At 47.9% G+C, this 23,394-nt stretch overlaps 1 protein-coding gene across 5 annotated transcripts in view; it reads right to left on the bottom strand.

Moving 5' to 3' along the window:
* The window catches only part of Parva (parvin alpha), a 160,044-nt gene that overhangs the window by 5,154 nt on the left and 131,496 nt on the right, over positions 1 to 23,394 (bottom strand). For all 5 annotated transcript variants that reach the window (XM_038318886.2, XM_038318912.2, XM_038318895.2 and 2 more), the window contains 7 exons: positions 16,571 to 16,686; positions 12,121 to 12,179; positions 9,608 to 9,627; positions 8,514 to 8,575; positions 8,005 to 8,073; positions 5,453 to 5,554; positions 4,441 to 4,513 (listed from right to left, as the gene is read on the bottom strand). In XM_038318886.2, the coding sequence (XP_038174814.1) occupies positions 4,441 to 4,513; positions 5,453 to 5,554; positions 8,005 to 8,073; positions 8,514 to 8,575; positions 9,608 to 9,627; positions 12,121 to 12,179; positions 16,571 to 16,686 (501 nt within the window). The remainder of the gene's footprint in view (positions 1 to 4,440; positions 4,514 to 5,452; positions 5,555 to 8,004; positions 8,074 to 8,513; positions 8,576 to 9,607; positions 9,628 to 12,120; positions 12,180 to 16,570; positions 16,687 to 23,394) is intronic.

Raw genomic sequence — 23,394 nt, 5'->3', positions numbered from 1 at the left:
GGCAACAGCTTTATGAAGAATGCCTAGAACACACTAAAGCACACAGTTTCCTTCCAGTTTTCCCACTCTGCTCACTAACAGCGCTATAACTGCAGACAGCTACGTCTTGCACGCTGTAGAGCAGCAGGAGTTGCCGTTCCTAGAGAAGGCCGGCTTCTTTAATCTCTCCGAGCTGATCCCTGTCACCACTATCAGATATATGTAGGGATGAAGGGGTGACTGCTTAGCATATGCTCTCACCAAAAGAGCCGATGACTGGTCATTCAGGCAGATCTAGGCAGATTAGCAGGTTACCCAGAGACTGAGCTATCTCAGCAGATGGAAGGCTGTGGGTGCCTGCGAATCTACAGAGACTTGAGGTGCTATGGAAACAGAGTCCGCCAAAGTCCTGGTTGAATGACCTGGGAGATGAGCGGCTCACACGCAGTGTGCCTGTTTGGGCTGTCCAGGACCTCTCACTGGGAACGAAAGCCAGAACTGTGGGTCTCTAAGTCAGAACCCATCAGCACTGGTTGTCTGGTGGGCTGAGGCTAAGAAGAACCACGTCAGAATCAACAGGAGAGGGAAAACAGCCCTGAGTCTAGGGAAGGTTTCCTTAGCTCCTCTTCTCCCAGGGACCAGGGATACCACTTATTCAAGAACTACCCATGTTGAAGACATTACAAGTACAATATTATTATTATTATTATTATTATTATTATTATTATTATTATTATTATTATTATTACATTCATCTATTTGTGTGTGTAGGATTGGAAATCAGAAGACAACTTTAGGGAGCAGGTTCTGTCCTTCTGCCATGTGGGCTCTAGGGAAACTTTGTCGTCCCAGCATAGGACGTTACAAGTAGTGGAATTCCTGCATTGCACAGAAGCAGTGATACAATGTGTAAGACTCTACCATGGGTCATCTTAGAGTTCTCTCCTGGCCTGTGGCGGTGCATACCTGTGAGAGGAAGTGTGGGGCCGCTGGGTATGCTTCCTTCCTATTCCTGCTGTAACAAATCATCTCAGATCTGGTGGCCTATGACACAGATTTGTCACCTCCCAGTTCTAGGTGTCAAAAGTCCCCCGTCGGTCTCTCTGACTTAGCTTCTCCTATGACTCAGTGCAGAACCCTTCCTGCTGGCTTTGCTCCGCCATGGAGTCTGCGCACACGCCCTGGCTTATAGACCCTTTCCATCTTCTAGGTGGCAATGGCCAGGCAAGCTTTTCTCATGCCCAACCACACTGACATTTTCACAGCTTGTCAGGATGACTGTGATGATGTGGGGCTCCTGGAATGATCTAGAAGGTCTGCCATGTTTCTTTTGCTAAGGTAATGTGTATAGATTAAAAAGCAGGATGGGACTCTCAGCATGAGTGATATTTTGTTTGCCACGCAGGGTGTTAGAGATACCTAACAACATCAGACGAAGACAGTGTCCAACATGGCTGTGACCATTCACCCTTGTGGTTTCTATGGCTCTATACCTTTGTGATGACCAGAATTTGAGGAAGCTGTCATTGTCAGCTCTGCACACTGTATGTAATCCTGGGCTACGGAAGGGGCTGGGGAACTGTTCACCTTTTTGGGCACAGACTAAGCCCACCCATGTTGAGGTGACCAGGGGAGCTGCTCTGCCATCAGCTGATGCTCACCACACAGCCTGTCCCAGCTGGCAGACCCCCCTATATCCCCCGTGGGTGCAAATGCCACCCATCTGCTGGCTGTCCACAGTTTGATTCTGACTGCACTGGACTTCTCCTGAGTCCCAACATGCCTGGAACATTGGGATCTTGAGCATATTCGTGATGAGTCCACTTGAATGTGCATCTGAGGACATGTACACCCCAATAACAAACCTTATACCAACGTTCCCTTTTCTTGTTTCTCCTCCCTGATTTTCCTCCTCTCCCTTCCCTTCCTCTCCTCATCTCCTCCTTCCTTCCCTCTCTCACCCATACTGGGTTTTAAACCGAGGTCCTATACCGGTGATCTACCACTGAGCTATATCCCCAGCCTTCATTTTACATGTTAGTTTTAGACAGGGTCTCACTAAATTGCCTAGGGTGGCCTTGAACTAGCTATGTAGCCCAGGCTGGCTTGGAATCACTGTCTAAATCCCAGACAGGCCTTTAGCCTGCAGCTCTCCTACTCTAGCTTCTTGTGTAATGGAGCTCCTCACGCAGTATTTCGACCCCTCCATTGGCTATGGATGCGATGCCTACCCTCAGTTTGACTCGTCACCCAGAGGCTCTGAAGCCCAGGTGGCAGAAGTCTGAGATGTAACATGGGGGATTACAGAGCTCTGAGGACCCCTGGCCTGAGAATCTTTGCCATGAGAGAGATGCCTCCACCACGGTGTTCTGCTCTGGAGACATCCGCAAAGAATTACAGTGTCTGCAGTGCCACATTGCCCAGGTGGAAGCACAGAAGCCAGAGGGATTGCTGGGATCTGCTGCTCACAGAGTCCAGCTTCACGGAGCGCCATCAGCCCCCGCTTTATGCACTGGAAATTTTCTCCATGGGCATGATGCCCAGGGCAACAACAAATAAGATACATGTGTTTTTCCACTGCCATTGCTCGGGAAGGTTCAGATTAAGTGGGTCAATAGTCACATTCTAAACTTCTCTATATACCGAAACAGTCCTACAGACTGACACTGGGAAATTCTCCCCGGTCTAAAGAGAAACAAAAGCCCCAAACACCAACATATCAGAACAAGTCTCTCCAGTCTGTAGGTTGGAAGTTTCCATGAAGCAGTTCGAGGAGCCAACCACAGCAAAGGAAGCTTGGGGATGGAGAGATGGCTCAGCCATTAAAGGCTAGGCTCATGACCCAAAATACAACCCAAAATACAAGAAAGTGAAGCCGGTGCTCTCCAAGTCAGTTGCTGGGGCTGCTGCAGGATGCTAGAGCTTATCCATAAGGGCATCGGGCAAGAGAACCTTGTTCTGCCAGGAGAATGCTCCTGGGCATCTTCACCCCAGAGGTCCTCCCCTAGAGGCGACCATGGACATGAGACAAAGGGGGAATGAAAGAAAGCAAAGCAATGAGCTTTGTTCACTGGAGCTGATGGTTTCCAGGCCAGCGGGAGCCAAAAACTAAAGTCCCTGTCCCTGGCTAGGCCTATGGCTCATTCCTTCATCCTGATGTCGATCATGGTTCTTGCCAGTCTTTCTATTCTGTTCTGACTGTCCTTGGGTTCCCTGCTGTACCCAGACAGAAAAGGGCCTCTCCTTCAACCACACAGCCTTCTGTTGTGTTCTGCCTCGACCACTACCATGACTCACACTACATGTGCAGCTAGCGATGCTTTCCTTCCTCTGGTTGGAGGCAGGAGCCTTGAGGGCAGGGGGTGATCTTGCCTTTACTGTGTACAATGACACGCAGGGTTCCAGGCTGGCTAGACAAGTGTCAGCTTTGTGGGTGCAGGGGCTGGAAGGCAGACCTTGGCTTGAAGACAACAAAGCAACACAATGTAGAAGCCACAACCTCTGCTCGTCCCCACGTCTTTCAGAGATCAGGAAGGTGCAAGCACAAGACTCTGCTGCCGACCTCCTCAACTTGACAGGCATCATCTGCAGCCCAGCGTCAACCTGACAGCACTGATCCCATGGAACACTGCAGCAAGTGACACAAGGATAACGACCAACAATGACACGCTTCCCACTGTCCAACACGCGCACAACAGCCACGCGTAAGCACTCCACGTGTACCCGAGCACTCTCTTCTGTTTTTGCTCGGCCCTTATCTCACACAGCCAAACCTCTGTATCCATGGCTCCACGCGTGTGCATTCAGACAACAGCGTGAAGAAAATATTTCTTGGAAGTTTTCAGGGCTGGAGAGATGGCCCAGTGGTTATGTGTGTATGCTGCACAACCATGAGGATCGGGGTTCATTTCCCCAGAAATCTGGGAGTGGCCTTACATGCTGTGGGAGGATTGCTGTGTATTGCTGGCTGCCAGCCTCGCTGGGAAAAACAAAACAAACCCAAAAGTTCCTGGTTCAGGGAGAGACCCTGCCTCAAAGGAATAAAGTAGAAAGTGACAGAGGAAGACCCTTGACTCCTTTCTTTGGCCTTTGTGTGTATATGGTTACACACACACACACACACACACACACACACACACACACACACTATGTGTACTGAACAGGTCAAATTTTCCCTTGCTGTTACTTCCTAGATAAAGTCACATAACAATTCTTTCTGTAACACTTACATGGTAATAGATGCAGTTAACTGTGCACACATGGCCGAATGCATGCAGGAGAGTGCCTGGATTCTATGTACACACCAAATCACCTTACATAGGGGGCTTGAGTGTCCTTGGAGGGCTTTAGAACCAACTATCCATATATACTGGGAGATTGCTGTATTTGTTACCTAGACCCCAAAAATGAAGGTCTCGCCCCACTGTCCCAGACCAAGGGAAAAGCAAAGAAAGTAAGTACCTTCTGGCCGGGGTTTAGGCTTCTCTAGCCCTCCATCTTGCATGAGCTCAAAGGCAAAGGAGACATTCAGGACCTGGCAAGACAGACACGGTGGATATGTCATTGCATACATTCTGTACCCTGGGACCCCAGCACCCTAGGACCAATCCCTGGAAAGCTTAGGAGCTGAGTACCTTAGCTGGGGCCTGAGACTAGAGAAGTGGACTGGTCATGCTGAGAGTGGTCATGCTGACCTTAGCCACTACCAAGAGGCTCTTTCTGCCCCACCTCATTCTTGCATCAACTGACGAGGCCTTCAAACTCAAGGATAACAGTGCTTACATTTGCTAGGGACAGATGGCAAGGCATGCTCAGGAGGACCTCTGCCTTGGGCTAAATGCTTTTTGTTTAGTCAAGTAGGATAACGGCTGCTCCTGAGGGGCTGCAGAACCAGGTTAGGCCCGAACCAAACCAAACTTAGGAAAGGGCTAGAGGTGGATCTCAGCTAAATTTTTAGTGGCATGCATGCATGCACTACTGTGCTGTTGTATGTTTGAGGCTAGTTTTCACTATAACGTAAGTTCCAGGCCAGTCTGGGCCACAGTACAACCTTTGTCTCAAATGCTCCGCTTTCTTCTATCAAAATAGAAAAGAAGCAGAGGTTGGAAAGATGGCTCAACAGTTAAGAGGGCCTGAGTTTTGTTCTCCACGGCACCTAAACATACATGTGTACACGGATACTTATACATACATACACATTATATGTATATGGGCCTCAGGGCTGACTGGCCCTGGAGCTACCTTCCATGTTACCTCTGACATAACAAGGACACAGGAGCACATGGCTAGGGAAGCAGGGACACACAAAAGGCAAAGAACAGTGCTCAGCATGCCTGGAGGCTGCAGGTGGTTGGTTCATGCCAAGCTCAATTATTATTAGAGAGGTTCAAAAGGCAACTTCCATCTCTTCCTAGACAGACCCAGTATAGATAAGATGTGGGCTATGGGTTTCCCCAAGGCCCCTCCCCCTTACCTTCTGTTCAAAGCTGTCTGGGGTCAGGAAGAAGCTGTGCAGGGGTACAAAGTAGCCCTCCAGGAGCCCCATGAGTAGCACCAGGTAGACCCCATCGGCAAACTGCAGGGAGAGCCAGGTGTCAGAATGAGCCTCCTTCATCACCCAGCATCAATCCACCCAAGGCCACTTCAGTAGGCAGATGGCTGGCGAGGCCAGTGGCTGGAGCGGGGAGCTCCACCGGGGAGGCAATATGGCAGCTGCCTTGTGTGTTACCTGGCTTACTCCTCAGCTAATCCTGTGGAATAGACATCAAACTGCTGGACCTCCACTTTAAAGGTGAGAAAAGTGGGGTGCAGAGAAAGACGGCCCTGTCTATTGGAAGGGACACCATTGTATGGAGGAGGTATCAGGAGGATTGACAGATGACGGGCAAGAGCCATGACATGAAGGTCGTCAGTACTTTTGCTTTTAGAACAAAAACCATGGTGGCATCAACTGGGCCTGGTTTCTTGCTTGCTTGTCCCTTCCTTGGGATTTAAGAGGCAGGCCAGTACAGCTGTTAAAACACAGGTTCTGACTCTAGCCCTACTTGCTAGCCGTGGGATCTGAACTGTCTTTGCACTTCATTTACCTGTAAAGTGGGGGTGCAGCAGTGTGGTGTCTGTTCCCCAGAGCTAGCATGAGGACTATACATGATGTGTATAAAACACTTGGGACCCACTTGGTATGTAGATAGCACTTATTAAGCATTATTGCTTCTGCTGTCTGGAAAATGGCAAAGCAATTGGGATTTGTGCTGGCCAAAGAGAACTGTATTAAGGGCCACGGAAAGGAGCTTGAGACCTGGTCCCTTCCAGGTAAGTAGAGCTACTAGGGTTGGGGAACTGAGCCAAAGAACCAAACTCTAGGGCTAAGTATAGAGTCCTTTGTTCTATGGAGGCGAGCTACGTATCCTGGGTGGTCAGGGCAATGGCGGTCTGGGGGTAAGTGCATCTTTGAAGGACTCAGGGTTAAGGTGAGCAGATATGTCGCAGTCAGATGCTTATCTGCTATCCTAGCACCTGCAGAGGATGCTGAGCCACCACACGTCTGTAGATCACAGATGGTAGGGGCTTGCAAGCTACACTTCCCGCAGTCGCCCTATTATAGGATGAAATGGATTCGGCTTCTACTGTCTAGGTCTGGAGCATCTTCATTAGGCTTCCTAGAATGACGCAGGGGACACGCAGGGCCCAGAAGGAGGTGGATTAGCTCCTCTGTACTCTCTCAGGCAGGGGAGGCCTGTGAATGGCATCCCGTGAGACCTGCGTAGGTCCTGGAGAGCAGAGCTCTCTACAGCCAGGAAAGCCACGAAGTCTGGGTCTGGCTGTGGCTGGGGCAGGTGAAGGCGGAATGCAACCAATCCGTGAGTCGCTCAGAGGGAAAGACAGCCCTGTCTGCTGGGCTGGTTCTACTGGGTGGGACCTGTGGACAGAAGCCAGAGCATCCTCTGGCACAGCAGGCCTGGCCATGAGTCAAGGGGAAGCTCCAGAGAGCATTCTAGCTGCTTTTCTAGAATGTTCCAGATTGTCTCAGAGTTCAGACACACAAGGAGAGAGTTCGGTGAAGGGTGGAGTGGGCTTTATAGACAATAGGAGGTGCTCAAGCTCACTGAATGGCAGTCAGCAGCAGTTCACTCAAAATGAGCAGCGGGGGGAGCTGGGGTACACAAATTACAGATTAGTTATTACATACTAAGGTAGAAAATGTCAGAGCAGGTTCTATCCAGCAGACACTACCTTGGTGGCCTCTTTTACCACCACAGTGGGGCTAACAAGACAGATGCCAGAAAGTGTCTCCTCGGAAGTTCTGGGTGGACAATGAGCAGCCTGGATGGAGGAGGGGCTAGGGATGCCAGTGTTCTTCAGAGGTGTGGCTCTTGGGTAGGTCGCCCCGGTCTAGCCTACACCCAGGTGCATATGCACAGCTCTAATTGGATTCAGTAGGTTATTAATAAAAAAGAGGACATAAAGTTAGGAGAGGGGTGGGGGTGTCTGGGAGGAGCTGGGAAGGGGGTAGGTGTGGATATGATCTAAATATACACAAGTGAAATTATCAAAGAATAAAACAAAGACAAAATCACCGTCCTTCAAAGGAAGGATGAGTGTTAAGGCTGTGTTAAAAAGAGGCTGAGGGGATGGGACAATTAAACACAGAGGAAAGCAGGGTGACTGTCCTTTAACCATGTGACAGGCCCATCCAATCCAGCCAACATCACTTCATAATCCCACTCTAAACAGATGAATATAGGGTACCAACGCTAAAACTGCCTGCATCCAATCAAACAGTGGACAGTGGTGACCGGGACAGTGCACTTTCTCTGAAGAGGAGACATGAGGGGGCTATTCAGAGGTGGGGAGGGAGTGAGCTTGGTTGTGTGTTGTGTCTACAGAATAGACAGGACTCTTTCCTGCAACTCGTCTAAAAACGTTGGGGGAAAACATCCCATCTGGTCCACCTCTCTAAGCAGCTCACATCTTACATTCTGTCCTCCCCCTGGAAAGCTCTGGATCCCTGGAACTGTCACTCACCTGCGTCTCCAGTTCTGTGACCTCCAAGTTTAGTTTATTCAGATGCTTGTTCACGAACGTGATGAGGGTCTAAAAGAGAATTGAGATGAAGACATTCATGTGTGACGGGGCCCTGGGGCCGAGGGAAGAGGCTCTTAGTTAGGCAGCCCACAAGGCTGAAAGGAACAGAGAGCCCTGAGAGACAGGATGACAGGTGGAGTATCGGATCTGGAGTCAGGGTGGGCAGAAGAATTAAGGAGGGCAAGAGACAAAATGACCCGCTGGGTCCCTCTTCTCAATCCCTCCTTTGGTACCCAGGAAGATGAATTCTGTGTGAGGAGTGAAAAAAGCTGGAGTTGGTATGGGTGGAAAGACAGGGTAGGCATCCTGCTGAGAGCAGAAGGGCCCTAGGTGACTAACCAGTAACCAAGAGAGGGGAAAGATATCCAGGACACCCCAGGTGCAAGCTGGGATTTCTTCATGCACTGTGGAGTTCTAGCCCCAGCTGCCCCCAGATGCCATAGGCCTACCTTCTTTACCACGTTGAGCTTGTCTGGTGCATGGTCAAACAGGGTGTCAAAGGCATCCCGCTCTGAAACAGGGAAACACACGCCATGCAGTGCCCATCAGGGCTGCTGGAATCCATGTGCTTGGCTACCTAGGGAATCTCTGGTTGATTCTTATCCCAAGATCCCTGTCTGTGTGTGTCCAAATGTGACACACATTTCTGAGCAGGCTGGCCTGGGCTTGGTTCTTTCTCTTCACTTTTATACCACTATTACCCAATGTAGTCACAGTAGGGGCAGAGGTGAGGGCACATAGGCCCAGTACCTTCCCAGATAGAACAAGAGTCTCTTTCTGGGGTTCCAAGTCTGCCAAACCCTCTGTGCCTCAGTTTCTCCTTCTATAAAACATCATCTGAAAGATAAGCCTTCCCCAGGGCAGGTGGTGTGTATGAAAGCCATGTGTTCTATAGACTTCAAGGTCATTCTCCCTGTGCAGTTTTTAGTATAATAAAAATATTTCTTGAGATCACCAAGAATCAGGCTAACAGAACATAGCCAAGCCATGCTCCTGGCAGGGTACTTCTTTCTGTGGTGCCAGATTCCCAGAACCAGAGGGGATCTAGTGGAAGGGCATGAAGGTAGGGGTGGGGAGAGTCTCCAGAAGCAAGCTAGGCTGGGGGGGTCTGTGACCCAAGGCTACCCTCTTCCACTTGACACTGATGGCAAGCTAAAACTACAAGGAAGCAGGGTGTGTGTGTGTGTGTGTGTGTGTGTGTGTGCATGCATGCATGTGCATATGTGACCACTGACCCCTGAGGATTCTACAAACAAGCCTGAAGTTCTGGGAGATGGGAGCTGTGATGGGGAGAAAAAGGAGCGAAGCAGGGGACTGTTTACCAAGTGTGTTCAAACATCTCTTCCTAAACTTCCTTGCCAGGCACAGGTTAAGTCTGCCCAGCTGGGGCCAGATCTGTGCCGATGAGTAAGTATTCTTCATGCCACTAAGCTGTCCCTCCCCACCTGGCCAGTGTGTCCCCAAGCTGGGGCAGACACATCAGATGACAGAACCAGCTAGCTCCAATGAGGCCACCAGAGCCAGATAAGCACACAACACTCACCATGTCTTCCAGAAAGGGCCCTGGAAGAAAAGAAGAATTGAGTTATATAGTAGGTTTGAGTTTGGGGCTAGCCTGGGCCACATGAAACCCTGTCTCAAACAAAACAAAACAAAACAAAACAAAACACCAAACAAACAACACAAAGAGAGAAGACGTGGCTGACCTTGGATGGCTCCCTCTCCTGTGAGGGCTGTACTCTCCCTAGTTGCTGCCAGCCTTGGTCAAGAAGCTCAAAAAGCTACCCTCTCTGGCATTTAGTCCCATGACATCACCAATTACGGAGACTCCTATGTTGTTTTCAGGCAGGTGACTGTTGTCAGCGCAAGATCTACTACAGCGGTGTGTGAGTGCCCACTCTTCTCTGCAGTTCAGAGAGAACACTGGAGCAGAGCCTGAGAACACCTAGCCAGGTGAGGTGAGCCACACGGCCAGCGATCCCAGAGGCCAGTGAGGCTCGTGGCTGGCTGCCTGGAGGTTGGCTTTGCCTTGCTCCTGGCCATCCTGTGATGTCTCCAAGTGACACCTGTCACCCCCAGAGAGGGCCGGGACCAGAACCTCACTCATAGGCAGAGAAGCAGTTATGTTCTAAGAGCTAAGATCAGAGACAGGTGACAGGCTACATGGTCGTAGACTAAGTTCTACCAAGGCCCTTCCTTCCTCCCTTTTTAGACGCTGTGTGACTCCAGGCAAGCTCTTGAACCTCTCTGGTCTCTGAATCTTTTAATTTCTAAAATGAAAATAGTGGGTGCTCTGAGCATTTGGTATCTAGGGAGACTAGTGCACAGTAAATGTCCTGGACATAAAAAATGCATGTGTGTGTGTGTGTGTGTGTGTGTGTGTGTGTGAGAGAGAGAGAGAGAGAGAGAGAGAGAGAGAGTCAGAGTCTCAGAGGACAACTTTCAGGAATTGGTTCTTTCCTTCTACCACGTGGGTGCTAGGGAATTGAACTCAGGATTGGGAGCAAACCCCTTGATCTGCTGAGCCATCTTGCTGGCCCCCTTTCCTTTCTTAGTATATTTCTGATCGTTAAAAATTTTAGGCTCTGCTCCATTCACTTGCACAGCTGATACCCACTCGATGACCATCTATGTGTGGTTTGCCTACACAGAACGGTGAGGCTGCAGAGGCCAGCTAGATGGACTGTCCTGCGGGGTCCTTCATTGCCCTTGGGTGGGGGGCAGTTTCTGCTGCACCAGCCTATAGAAAAGAGCTGCCCCAAATATGCTGGGCTGTTGTTAGAAGGGCTTCAACCGTGCTTATGTTTTTGTGGCAGAGAAAGGGGGGCGATAGAAAAAGCCTAACACACAACTCTAAAGGATGCTTTAGAATCTTAAACCTTCCCTCCCCAGCCTCATAGGGCCAGCAGTTTCTCCCAGGCCACTCCCCCACTTCCCTCTTTGGTACATTCTCTTTTCCAGAAGATGAAACAGCAGGAACAGGGCTGCCCTCATGAAATGGGAGATCCAGGTAGGCCAGTGAAGCTGGACCTGAGATGGTTTTGCCTCTTAGTCCTCAAAGCCATGCCGAAGACATTTGGTACCCTGCAAGCTGTGTGACTATTGGTGACCAGGATAGTCCTGGGAGTGATGGGAAGATTTCATGATGGGGTCTCCCCAGGACATACAGCAGGCATCCTGGGAAGGGCTACTCTCTACCTCTTCCCACTCCCAGGCCTTTTTGAATTACTTGCAATATGGTCACTATAGGCAGAGACTTGATTTCTGTCAATCATGGCTGGAGAATACAGAAATGGAGATCAGAGGCCAACATCCAGGGTATCCCACCTTAGTCTTGAGACAGGGTCTCACACTGAACCTGGGGCTTGCTGATTTGGTTGGGCTGGCTGGTCAGTGGGTCCCGGAGCCTCCTGTCTCTGCCTCCCCAGGGCTGGGATCACAGGTGGACATGCTATACCTGGCTTTTCACATGGGTGCTAGGGATCTGAACACAGGTCCTCACACATGTTTGTGTGCCAAGCATTTCGCCAACTGAACCATCTCTCCCCACTCTCATGGTGAACCTTTTATATTTCCTCATCTTCAAATTTCTAAAAATAAACAGGATAACAAAACGAACCAAAACCCAAAAGACATCTGTAAGGTAGAGAGGGTTTTCTGGGTCATGGCACGTGACCAAGTAAATCAGACTTAAGAAGGATGAAAACGGCATCCTTTGAAGATTAATAATTCAGATCGGCACCGTGTTTACCACATGACGATTTCATGCTGGTTAGCTTTTTAAGGGGTATACTTTTTTTTCCTGGAGTGCCACAAAATTAGAATTTTTCAATCATGGCTAATTCCTCTCTCCCCCTTTCCCCACCCAAGGCTGTACCTTAAGCAGCAAGAGGCATGTTTTGAATGCGCGGGAAAGGCTAAGCTATAATCATCGGCTACAGCTTAATCCCTCCTGCAATCCCAGTAAATGAAAACTAAATATCAGCGAATGGGCGAATTTCAGAGAAACATCTGTGTTCCATTACAGACTCGCTGGCAACAATGGTGTTGACATACTCTGTGTTACCAGTTATTTCCTCTTGGATTTGTCGAGACTGGAGGATCCCTTCTCGTTTCTGAAATGGAGAAGACAAGAGAACAAAACAGGCTTTAGCAACACAGAAACACTGCTTGGTATTCCTGACATGGAGAAGTTTATTGGCATTTCACCAGAGGTCAAGGGATGAGAAGGTTCGGGAAGGGGAAATTCAGTGACCAGAGGACACCTGGCTGCACCAATCACAACCAAGTACAATTGGTGTTTAGTCCAAACAAGTAGGCCGATTCCTGGACGGTGAAGCATGCCTTTCTTTATAGAAGATTTCTGTTGGAAGCCAGCTGTGTTCCTCAGGGAGTGAGGCACAGCAAACCCAATGGAAATAATGGCTGGGTGTGTCCGCCTCCAGCTGGGGCCCCGCAGGGAGACCACTGTGCACAGCAGAGCTGTGGGGCTGGATGGAGGTGTGCAGGGCAGCTTGGAGAATTCAGACAGAGGCAAAGGGGACTTTGGCTTTGTTTTGTTCTTTACCCAATAACCATGAAGGCCCTTTAATTTTCTGAATATGTTTAACTTATTCTTGATAATTTCACACATATATGTAACATATCTTGATCCTATCTACCCTCTCTCACCCCTCCTGGACCCTCTCAATGCCTCCCACCCCCATCTTCTTATCTATATGTACAGCCCACTGAGCCCATTACTACTGCCTGCACACACATGGGTGTGAGGCCTTCCATGGGAACATGGGAAACCTTTTTCCTGAAAAGAAAAATGATTCCTCTTAGCCATCACCAGTGTTCAGCAGCTCCGTCGTGAAGGATGGAGCCTTATGAACCACTGTGTCCCACTCAAGCTTGTTGACTGGTTTGGTTTTGTGCAGGCAACACAGCTGCCGTGAGAGGTCCCGAGTGCAGTGGCCACGTCACATTAGAAGTCAGCATTTCACAGCGCTCAACCTCACCCTCTGGCCCTTGGGTTCTTTGTACCTGCTCCTTGGTGACAGTCCCCGAATCTTGGGGGATTGGTGTGGGTGTCTCATCTACGGCTGAGCACTTAACACTCAGCTATTCAGTTATGCGTCTCTGCACTGACTGCTGCCCACTGCACCAAGGTCGAAAGCAGCACTGACTCACTGGTACAGCTGCGCTAAGCTGAAGGGTGCCCTTCCCAGGTCCCTCTAGCTCCAGCGGCTCCACTTGGTCCTGGCATGGGGACTATGGGTGAGCAGCACACACGTTACTTAGATACATTGCTCACTTTGGGAAAAGCAACCGCTTTGAACCTCGGGCAGCCATTTCTTCCTCCTCCTCCTCTTCTCCCTCTGTTCTTCCTGAAGACAGGGAGGAACTCATAAAACCCAGGCTGGCCTTCAGTACTGTGTGGACTTTCCAAGAAGAGGGAACATTGGGGAGAGATCATTCTAGCGGGAGGTAGCTGCCGCTGCTTCCTGGGCAACTCCCCCAGAGGGTGACTGGAGAGTTGAGGATGGGGCCAGTGAAGGAGCACAAGGGTTCCCTAGGCCTTCTGATGAACACCAGCAGAAAGATTCACTCTACCAGGTCCCTCTGCAGCCAGCACAGATCCTTGCAGGGCAGTCTGGCCACCATAAAAGCCTGGCAGAGCAAAGTCACTGTCCCAAAGCCCAAATTAATGGTAAGAAGGGGCCTCTGAGCCAGGGTGTGGTAGCACACACATCTAATCCCAGCCAGCACACTGGAGGCTGAGGCTGGAGGATTGAGCCTCACTGTGTAGCCTAGGCTAACCTTGAATTTATTACATAGTCTAGACTAGTCTCAAACTTGTAGCCATCCTCCTGCCTTGGCCTCCCAGGTTACAGTTATGCACTATCACGCCAGGTATTTCTTGCCAGTTCTGAATCCTGTTTCTGAGCTTGTTCTCTTGATAAAGCTAATCACCCCGCAAACCCTAACACACACACACACACACACACACACACACACACACACCACAATACACCCACAACCCTTTTCCCATGCCCTCCTCCCAACAAAAGTCCCTGCCGCAGAAATTAAACCAACAACTGCCTCTGATGGCTGATAATTGAGATCAAAATAAGGTCTGAGATGTGAGCTTGCAGGGACCACTGTTTCAAAATAGCAGTCCCCCACAGACTGTGGCTCACATCTTTCTTTCCCCCTTTGTCTGTAGTGAAGTAACAGGTAAGTTTTGTTATTTCCATTAGAGAACTGTTCATCTCACCTGGTCAGAAAGATGACATGCAATAAACATACAAACAACTAGAAGGCACGGTGCTCACTGAAGATGTGGAAGGCCAGCTTATCTAGAAATCTCTCTATTAGCCACAGAAGAGCCATTTGTGAACTTAATGACTGTATGTAAGATAGTTCAGGGCGTCCCAGCGCCTGTGCTACCTAGTCACCAAAGAACTCATTCACTGCAGAGGTCAGGCTTTTGTTTTGTTTTGTATGTTTCTTACCTTTGTTAGAGTGTCTTAGGTTCAGAGTAAAGCTAAGAAGAGGGGCTAGGAATCCTCCCTTGTTTCCCCATCCTTAGCACCCCCGATATAGCCTCATCCCCCATTGGCACCATGGCAGAGGGGTACACCTTCCATCCTTTGCACCCGATATAGCCTCATCCCCCATTGGCACTCTGAGGCAGAGAGGTACATCTTTTGCAATTGAGCTGACGGTGCTGAGCTGCCCATCACCCCTAAGGGGGCCAGTTATTACTGGGGTCTGCTCTTGGGGTTGTGCCTTCTATGGCTTTGGGCTGCACACCCAAAGCAGTTTAACTGACTTCCAAATCCTCTGTGCGCCATCGCCCTTTATCCACCTCTCCCTTCCCCATGGGAGCGTTTCAAAACACAGGATGAACTTGTGTGTGACGGGCTGGTACGGCTAACAAACGGAGAAGGTCTGGGTTCCTCAGGAGGACAGTTGATCCAGGACGCTCTGGGCTGGCCGCAAAATGCTGGGCACAAAGGCAATAAAGGCTAAGAGCTCGATGACAAGGACTCTGAGTACCTGTCTATCAGCCACACTTAAGGGTCTGAACCACACAGCTCGACCCTATCAAGGGCAGTCCTCTGCCCCCTCTGTGTCGTCTGGGCTCCTTGAAGGCAGCGCCGATGCACCCTTCCTATTATATCTTTATGATGCTTTGCAGAGTTGAGTGCCAGGAGGTGTGGAAGAAAGACTTTCTCATTAGGGCAGGAGTGATCCGTTGCTTAGGAGCACAATTGTCGAATGCTCCCCTCCAGTTACCATCTGACCTGAAAGCTCAGCTCAAAGCCCTTTTGTCCTGTGAACAGGCCTGACCTGATCTGGCACAGTCAACCAACCCAAAAGCTTTCTCTTACTGACTGACGGCAGAGCCACCTCCTGTTGTCTGCTGCAGAACCCTGGATGGCTGTGTGCATGCAGGGCACACCCTCTCGCTGCATATTTATTTGGAAACAAAACAAAACAAAAAACCAACTCAGAGATAAGCAAACACAATGATGACCTTTTGCTAAGTGGGCATGAAGTTGGAAAATAAAATTGCATTTGAGTATTTAATGGGGTTAGAAGCAGAGTGAGCTAGCTATGGGGAGAGAGATTGCACCCTCATTGTGAAAATTACATGACCATATGAGAATGGAAACTCCCATCCAACAGTCTGGATGACATAGATGGCTTGAGGTCCCCGCTGGGCTTTGCTGGGGACTGAGAAGCAGCAGCAAGGGGCATGAACATGCATGTGGATGTGTGTACACACACCCACATATCCTTGAATATACAACACTCCCTCCCTACACACAAACTTACATATAGGAGCTCCCGTAGCATATACATATACTGTCACCCCTCTAGGCTTAAACACACACACACTCCCTTTCACACACACATACATATATAATCCTGTACACACAACTGAACACACACACTCTCATCCACACATCCTTGAACACATATATGCTTGAACACACATTCCTTACATGTACACATATTTGAACACACACCCTTCATACACACACGGGCTTAAACACACACACACACACACACACATACTATTGAATACACACTCCTTCACACACAATACATGCACAACACTTTACCAAAAATATGATTTTCCAAAGCTTAGAGGGAATGTGCATGGCACAGACAATACCTCTCTTTCTGTTCAAGTCTGCATATCTCATAAACATATATATTGTATACCTTCATACAAATATATGCACTATATACCTTCAGTTATATGTTGTACAGAGATAGACACACACCCACACAAAGCTACATTGCACACAGCCACACACACTTATTCTTTGCATGCTTATCAGGCACAAGGCCACAGGTGCTGGTTGCCTCCCAGTACACAGCACAACCAAGTCTCCTTAGCTTTCAGCAGCCATCCTTCTAAGGATCTATTCAACATGCGTCGACTACTGCAGAGCCCAGTCTCTGTGACTTCATGCGCATGCACATAGAGCAGTGTCCCTCTTACCTGGACCACAACCACTTGGATGGAAACATGGTCTGGGAGTCGGATTGGTGCACGGAAATATTGAGACAGTGCAACCAGCAGGTGGAGGATGGCAACCAGGCTCTTGGCATGAACAGCTGAAATGCAAGATTAGAAAAGTCTTTCTTCAGATTCTAGGCAAAATAGGCATCTGCTAAGATTACAGCAGTACCCCCTTCAGTGCCCCTTGCTGCACCCTAAGCACCAGGGAACTCCCTTAGCTGTCACCTGTTCTTCCCACTCCCAGCCCTCTCATTTATGGCCATGCCCCATGGGTTCCTTCTTGGACACTATCATTGGTAGATTTTCAACACAGTATCTCCACTCTCACTCGAGGTTCCCCACGAGGACGTCAGCAAAGAATGAGCCTGGAGCTCAGATGGGCTTTCCCTGTCCAGCCCCTGCTCTCATCTGTACCCACTCCCTCCCCACCTGACAGGGGATACTGGACTGTTAGCACTTCACCTGTCCGAGGCTGCTCACAAACTTCTCTAGAATCAAGAGACACCAAGTAGGAGTGTCTCCTGGGTCTCTTCCTCCATCTAGGACTAACCTCCCTAAAAGAAGGCATGGGAACCACGCAGACAGCTCAGTTGCTCATGCCTGATAGGTGGGTGTAGCCCACGTGTCCAAGCAAACCCAAGTGTCTTCTACGGGTGCTAAGCCCTTTCCCTATAACAATTCATCCACACTGCTGAAGGCCAGGCTCATCTAGAGCCTAAAGAAGGCATGGGAACCACGCAGACAGCTTGGCTGCTCGTGCCCGATAGGTGGGTGTAGTCCATGTGTCCAAGCAAACCCAAGTGTCTTCTACCGATGCTAAGCCCTTTGCCTACAGCAATCCATCCACACTGCTGAAGGCCAGGCTCTTCTGCTTGTTGCTTTCTCAGTAGATGGGATAAAGACTGACTTACAAGGCAGACTAGAACTTGAATGTTGTAGTGAGGAGCTGTGGGCTGCATTCCTGCCACCCAGCTCCCAGCCACCAGCTAGCTTTATCCGAAATAATTACACGGAAACTGTACTCTTTTAAATACTGCCTGGCCCATTATTTTCAGCCTCTTACTCACATCTTGACTAACCCATATCTAATAATCTGTGTAGCACCACAAAGTGGTGCCTTACCAGGTAGATTCTAGCGTACGTCCATCTTGGGCTGGAGCTTCATTGCGTCTGGCTTCTCTCTCAGGAGAGGCACGGTGGTCTGACTAACTTAGGAGAGGCGTGGCATCTGACTGAGCCTTCTACCTCACTTCCTCTTCCTGTTCTGTCTACTCCACCCACCTAAGGGGCGGTCTATCAAATGGGCCAGGCAGTTTCTTTATTAGCCAATGGGAGCCCTCCATCATTTCCCCTTTTTCTGTTTAAACAAAAAAGAAAGGCTTTAACTTTAACATAGTAAAATTACATATAACAAAACAGTTATCAAGTAAGAATTACAGTTACAATATTTATATCTACTTTATCTTTTATCATAACAAAGGAAAACAACTATAATTATCTATCTATTCTTCTTCAGCTCCATCAAAGACTTCAGAAGGACACAATATTACCTAAGTAAATGAGAAATATGCAATTTCCAAACTCTAGAAATCACAGAGACATTGTGCTACCTGGACAGTCACCCAAAGTTCTTTTGTACTGTCGGGGCATCCATCTTCGGCCTACAGGCCCATAAATATCCAGCAGACATTTCTATGCAGCAGGAAATTTCGAAGGCAGTTCAGTCACTATCTGCTGTGTCCTTCAGAATGTCTCGCAGACTCTTTCTTGAATCAGGAACCCCAAAAGATCATCTCACATTTAGTCCTCTCTCTGTGGGTTCTTCGTGTCCAGTTTATGCCAACAGTCCAGGCAAGAGCAGTTTCTTGCCCAAGTGGCTATTAAACTCCATAAGGATCCTTTTCGATGCCCATCTTCCTCTTGAAGTAGATTGGTGCTGCCAGGAGCTGACGTGTCTCATTGTCATGAAAAGCCTTAAGTTTTAAGACATCTAAAATGCGATATTCTGTAGTCTTTGAAAGATATGAAGAATGCCTATGTAACTTAAATATATCTCTATATAGTTAGAAAATCTAACTAACATAACTACAAGTTTTACTATTATTGATAACTATCCATTAACAACCTATATACATTACATTTTTAAATGAACTACACAATCACAATACATTAATCAGTATCAGAAAAACATATACATATAACAAAATTGACCTTAAATTTAAATCACTAAAGCCAAATCTATATCAATGCAAATTACTCATCTCCATATTATATCCCCCTTTAAATGTAAAAGAACACTTATAAACAATATTTGGGAATATGGGCGCAGTTATTTCTCTCCAAACTGCTTCCTGCTGAATGGGGACGCTGTTAATTAAGTCTTTCATGGTGTAACCTGTGTGCCAGGTTCATCTCAGTCATCAGTTGGGTGAAGTAATTTTCTGAGGGTGTTCACAGCAACCTTTCAGGAGGGCGTGGTCTGTCATACCATATTGGGATAGATGCAATCCATAGGGTCTTATTTTCTGTAAAAACAAAAGAAACTCCTTTCCAAAGCATTATGTCCTTAGATCCAAATTTTAAAGTCAAAGCATTTTCAAGATATCTTTCTTGGATTAGTTCAGCAGCATTTATAAACAAATATCTTTTAGCATCTGTTGCTCCTTCCTCAGCATTCAAACAATTCAAAGAGAGCATAATAGCATACAGTATCAAGGTTCTCCATATATTTTCCATCTTTGTGCAGCTTTGTTTTAGCCTCTATTTCGTTTATTTTTACTTTTACTTTTTGAGACAGGTTCTCTGTATATCTTTGACCTGGAATAACTCTGTAGACCAGGCTGTCCTTGAACTCTCAGAAATCCACTTGCCTTTGCTTCCCAAGTGCTGGGATTAAAGGTGTATGCTACCACACCTTGAACTCACAGAGATCTGTCTGTCTCTGCCTCCCAGGCATTCAGATTAAAGGTGTGTGCTACCACACCTTGAAGTCACAGAGGTCAATCCACCTCTGCCCCTTGAAGTCACAGAGGTCAATATATCTTGCCTCCTAAGTGTTGGGATTAAAGGTGTGTACCACCACACCCTAGCTACTTCCTTTTTCTTTTTTCTTTTTTACTTTTAAGAACTTTAACCTTTAGCTTGCGTATATTTTTAACACACTAGAAAACATTTAGAGGTTTTCTTCATCTTTGAATCTCTCTTTATTGTATATCTCTGTTTTTCTGACCACATAAGTCTTTAATTTACTGAGCAACATCGGTAGGACTAAAGCCGTGAGTTTGGCGGTTGGATCCAGCCCATTCCTTAGCTTTCTGCGATCACAGCCTTGTGGCTGAGATACCGGCCAGAGCCATGTTCACTGCCACAACTCTACAGTGTTTCAAGGTCCCTGCCAGCAAGCAAGCTGCAACAGTGTTAAGCAACAATCAAAAGCTCCATAGTCAGGACCGCCTGCTTGAAAGAGTAAGAGTTTGCTCTGGCAGGACGGCCCAGAAAGCTGGCATTTTAAAACGGCACAGCTTTTTTCCTGCTACGGCTGAAAACTGAAAAACACGCGTTCAGTTTTTCATCAACACTATGTAAATGTTTCATGGCAGGACCTCTTAAAAGAGCTGCAGGGTTTTGCAGCTGAAGCTGAGTCAGGAAGCCTCTCTTAGATGAGAGCGCTTGCTCAGACCCGAGAAATTGCTGCTATCAAGAAAACATGCTTTACTCTATTCTTTCCCAAGCTTTCTCAGGTTTTCTTTGGATTCAGTTATCCACGTTGGGTGCCATTCTGTAGTGAGGGGCTGCGGGCGGCTTCCCACCGCCCTGCTCTCGGCCACCGGCTAGCTTAAAACCCGAAATAACATCACACAAATTGTATTCTTTTAAATACTGCCTGGCCCATTATTTTCAGCCTCTTACTCACATCTTGACTAACCCATATCTAATAATCTGTGTAGCACCACAAAGTGGTGCCTTACCAGGTAGATTCTAGCGTACGTCCATCTTGGGCTGGAGCTTCATTGCGTCTGGCTTCTCTCTCAGGAGAGGCACGGTGGTCTGACTAACTTAGGAGAGGCGTGGCATCTGACTGAGCCTTCTACCTCACTTCCTCTTCCTGTTCTGTCTACTCCACCCACCTAAGGGGCGGTCTATCAAATGGGCCAGGCAGTTTCTTTATTAGCCAATGGGAGCCCTCCATCAGAATGTGACTTTGTTTCCCTGCTTCCTGTTTATTGATGGCCTTGGGCAGGGGCCACTCTGGTCACTGAGCCTTAAGCTAATCATCTCCTCAAAGATGACAGTTCCCAGGTAGACACAACACACTGTAAAGACTCCCAAAGACAGTGAGGGCAGGCAGAGCTCCTGCAACACCGCAGGTGCCCAGGAATGACTGGTATTTTTTATTATAACTTATGAGAAAGTACCTGGCACGGAGGCAATCAGGGCGTGCCAACCCTCTCTGTCTCATAAAGGGCAGGGCCGCCAGGCTCTCTGCTGGCCTGTACAGCTCTACTAGCTTCGTGGGTCTTCATTCCAGGGATAGTTAAGGGAGAATCCAGAGTTGCACATGTCCGTGTGCCCTGAATCAGGCTCATTATCAGGGTGTCATTTTTCTTCCCCAGATCAAAAAAAAAAAAAATCTGCTTTAGAAGCTTTGAGATGCCACCAAGGAAGGAAATGATTCAGACAGCCCTTCGACATCATTAGCATTGTTCCTTATCATGGCTGCTCCATAGGCAGTTTCTCCTAATGGCTAACAGTGGCTCAATGTGACACCAAGCAGTGGGCCTGTCTTCCAGAAGATTCAGTTCGTCCGCTGACTCTGACCTACAGTGATTGGCTCCTGGTTGGGACTGGACCACTGACATGGCAATGTCACAGAAGGACAGAGTCAAATCAGGGACTGCTTTCCCAGTCAGGATTGCTGTATCACCCTAGTTGGATCCCAGGGGCTGTAAGTATACTTGAGGTTCTTTTGCTTTTAACGACAAACTTGATGTTGGAAAAGTTCACGTCAGTCAAATCCTGCCTGGGATCACTGCGTATCACCTTGGCAAGTGACATCAAAGACATCAGACAGATGTCAGACCCTTTCAACAAATGTTCTGTCCTCCAGGGAATTCTTTTCACAAGGAATAACCCCATAAAGCCACACAGAGAATGTGGACAAAGATGTCAGCCTGTGTCATACAGCATCATCATCAGAAGCAAAACCCTGGGAAACCCTCACAACCAGGAGGAAGAGGATGGCCAGATTAGGTCTTCCAAACTTGTATGGTTGTTGAGAGACAACAAAACCATGTAGCTCTGCTAGGTCCAGAACTTTCTGTGGAGCCCAAACTGGCCCTGCTGAAGTTTTTTTTTTTTTTTTTAAAAAAACTCATTTTAAAATATTTTCTTGATTAATCACATAGGGGACACACATTTGCCATGGCATGCATGTGGAGGTCAGACAACAACTTTTGGGAACCATGTGGTAGGTTCTGGGGATTGAACTCAGGCTGTCAGATTTGGAGGCAGACTCCTTTACCTGTTGAACCACTTCACTGGCCCCTGAAGGTTCTTTTTTATTTTTATTCCTGCCTTCTTTCTCCCTCCTAAGCAGAGAAACCCTATGTTCTAAAGGTCCATAGCAGAACTCATGAGAGGAAGACCGTGACGAGGACCTTCGAGTCTTAACTGCAGCCCACCCTTTCCTGCTTCTTTGCTTGCAGCTGTTTTCCAAGGTTCTCCCTGCAATCCTGAGGCTGTGCCAAACAGATGCATCCCCCACGGCCTTTCACGGCTACAGTAGAGGAGTCACATAACAGAGCCTTTGAACTCACAGAAAATCATGGTCAAGACAATGTCACCGAACTATTAACAATGCTAGAAGAAGAGTCCACAGAAACAGGACAAGAACACAAGCCATGCACATCTACATGCACGTGTATGCAGGTGTACACACACATGCACTCATGCAAACATGTACTTGCGATCAGCTCTTGAAAAGGAATATAAAACCACTCTGAGCTGTGTTGCTCTGCCCTGCTCAAGACATGAACTATTCCTTGTTCAGTGTATCCACACCATGGATAGCACTCCTCTACCAGCCACCTGGTGGCCATATCAGGTGTCAGGCTGCCTCAGTGAATAGCAGTGACTGTGTTATTTAACTCAATGATGGCTCCAGGGCAGGAGGACAGTGAGGCTGGCAATGCAGACAAGCTGAAGTGAAGGCATGAAGGGCTGCCTTTAAGTAAAAAGGGAGAGGTTTCAATAACAGCGAAATTTGGGCACTGAGATTGCAGATCTACAGTAGGAATGAATATTCTACATAATTACGAAAGAAAGAAGAGTCATGCTAATTTTTTAAAATTAGGTTTAATTAGGTTTATTGCATGTGTATGGATGTTTTGCCTGTATGCACCATGTGTATACAGAGAGCAGAGGAAGGTATCAGATCTCCTGTTACTGGAGCTAGATAGTTATGAGCAGTGGGTATTGGGAACTGGGCCTGGTCCTCTAAAAGAACAGCCAGTGCTCTTGACTGCTGAGCCATCTCTCCAGCCCTTCATGCTAGTTTTGTTGTTACACATTAAGGCACAGGAGTGATGATCATAGTGTACGATAGATGTGTTGTTAGCATGGAAAAAACGTTAAAGGAAGACGCACAAAACAAACCTGTGGATCAATAGGAGAGCAGGGAATACCAGGAAATAAACTCACATGGTGATAACCACCTGATTTCTAAGAAGGATGTAAAAAACATACACTGGAGGAAAAAATGAGCCTCTTTAACAAATGGTGCTGGGAGAACCAGATATCTACAT

Source organism: Arvicola amphibius, chromosome 1, assembly GCF_903992535.2.
Source record: "Arvicola amphibius chromosome 1, mArvAmp1.2, whole genome shotgun sequence".
In the NCBI taxonomy this organism is placed as follows: domain Eukaryota; kingdom Metazoa; phylum Chordata; class Mammalia; order Rodentia; family Cricetidae; genus Arvicola; species Arvicola amphibius.
The sequence above is the reverse complement of the archived record's forward strand: the minus strand, read 5'-3'. Positions and strand labels throughout refer to the sequence as shown.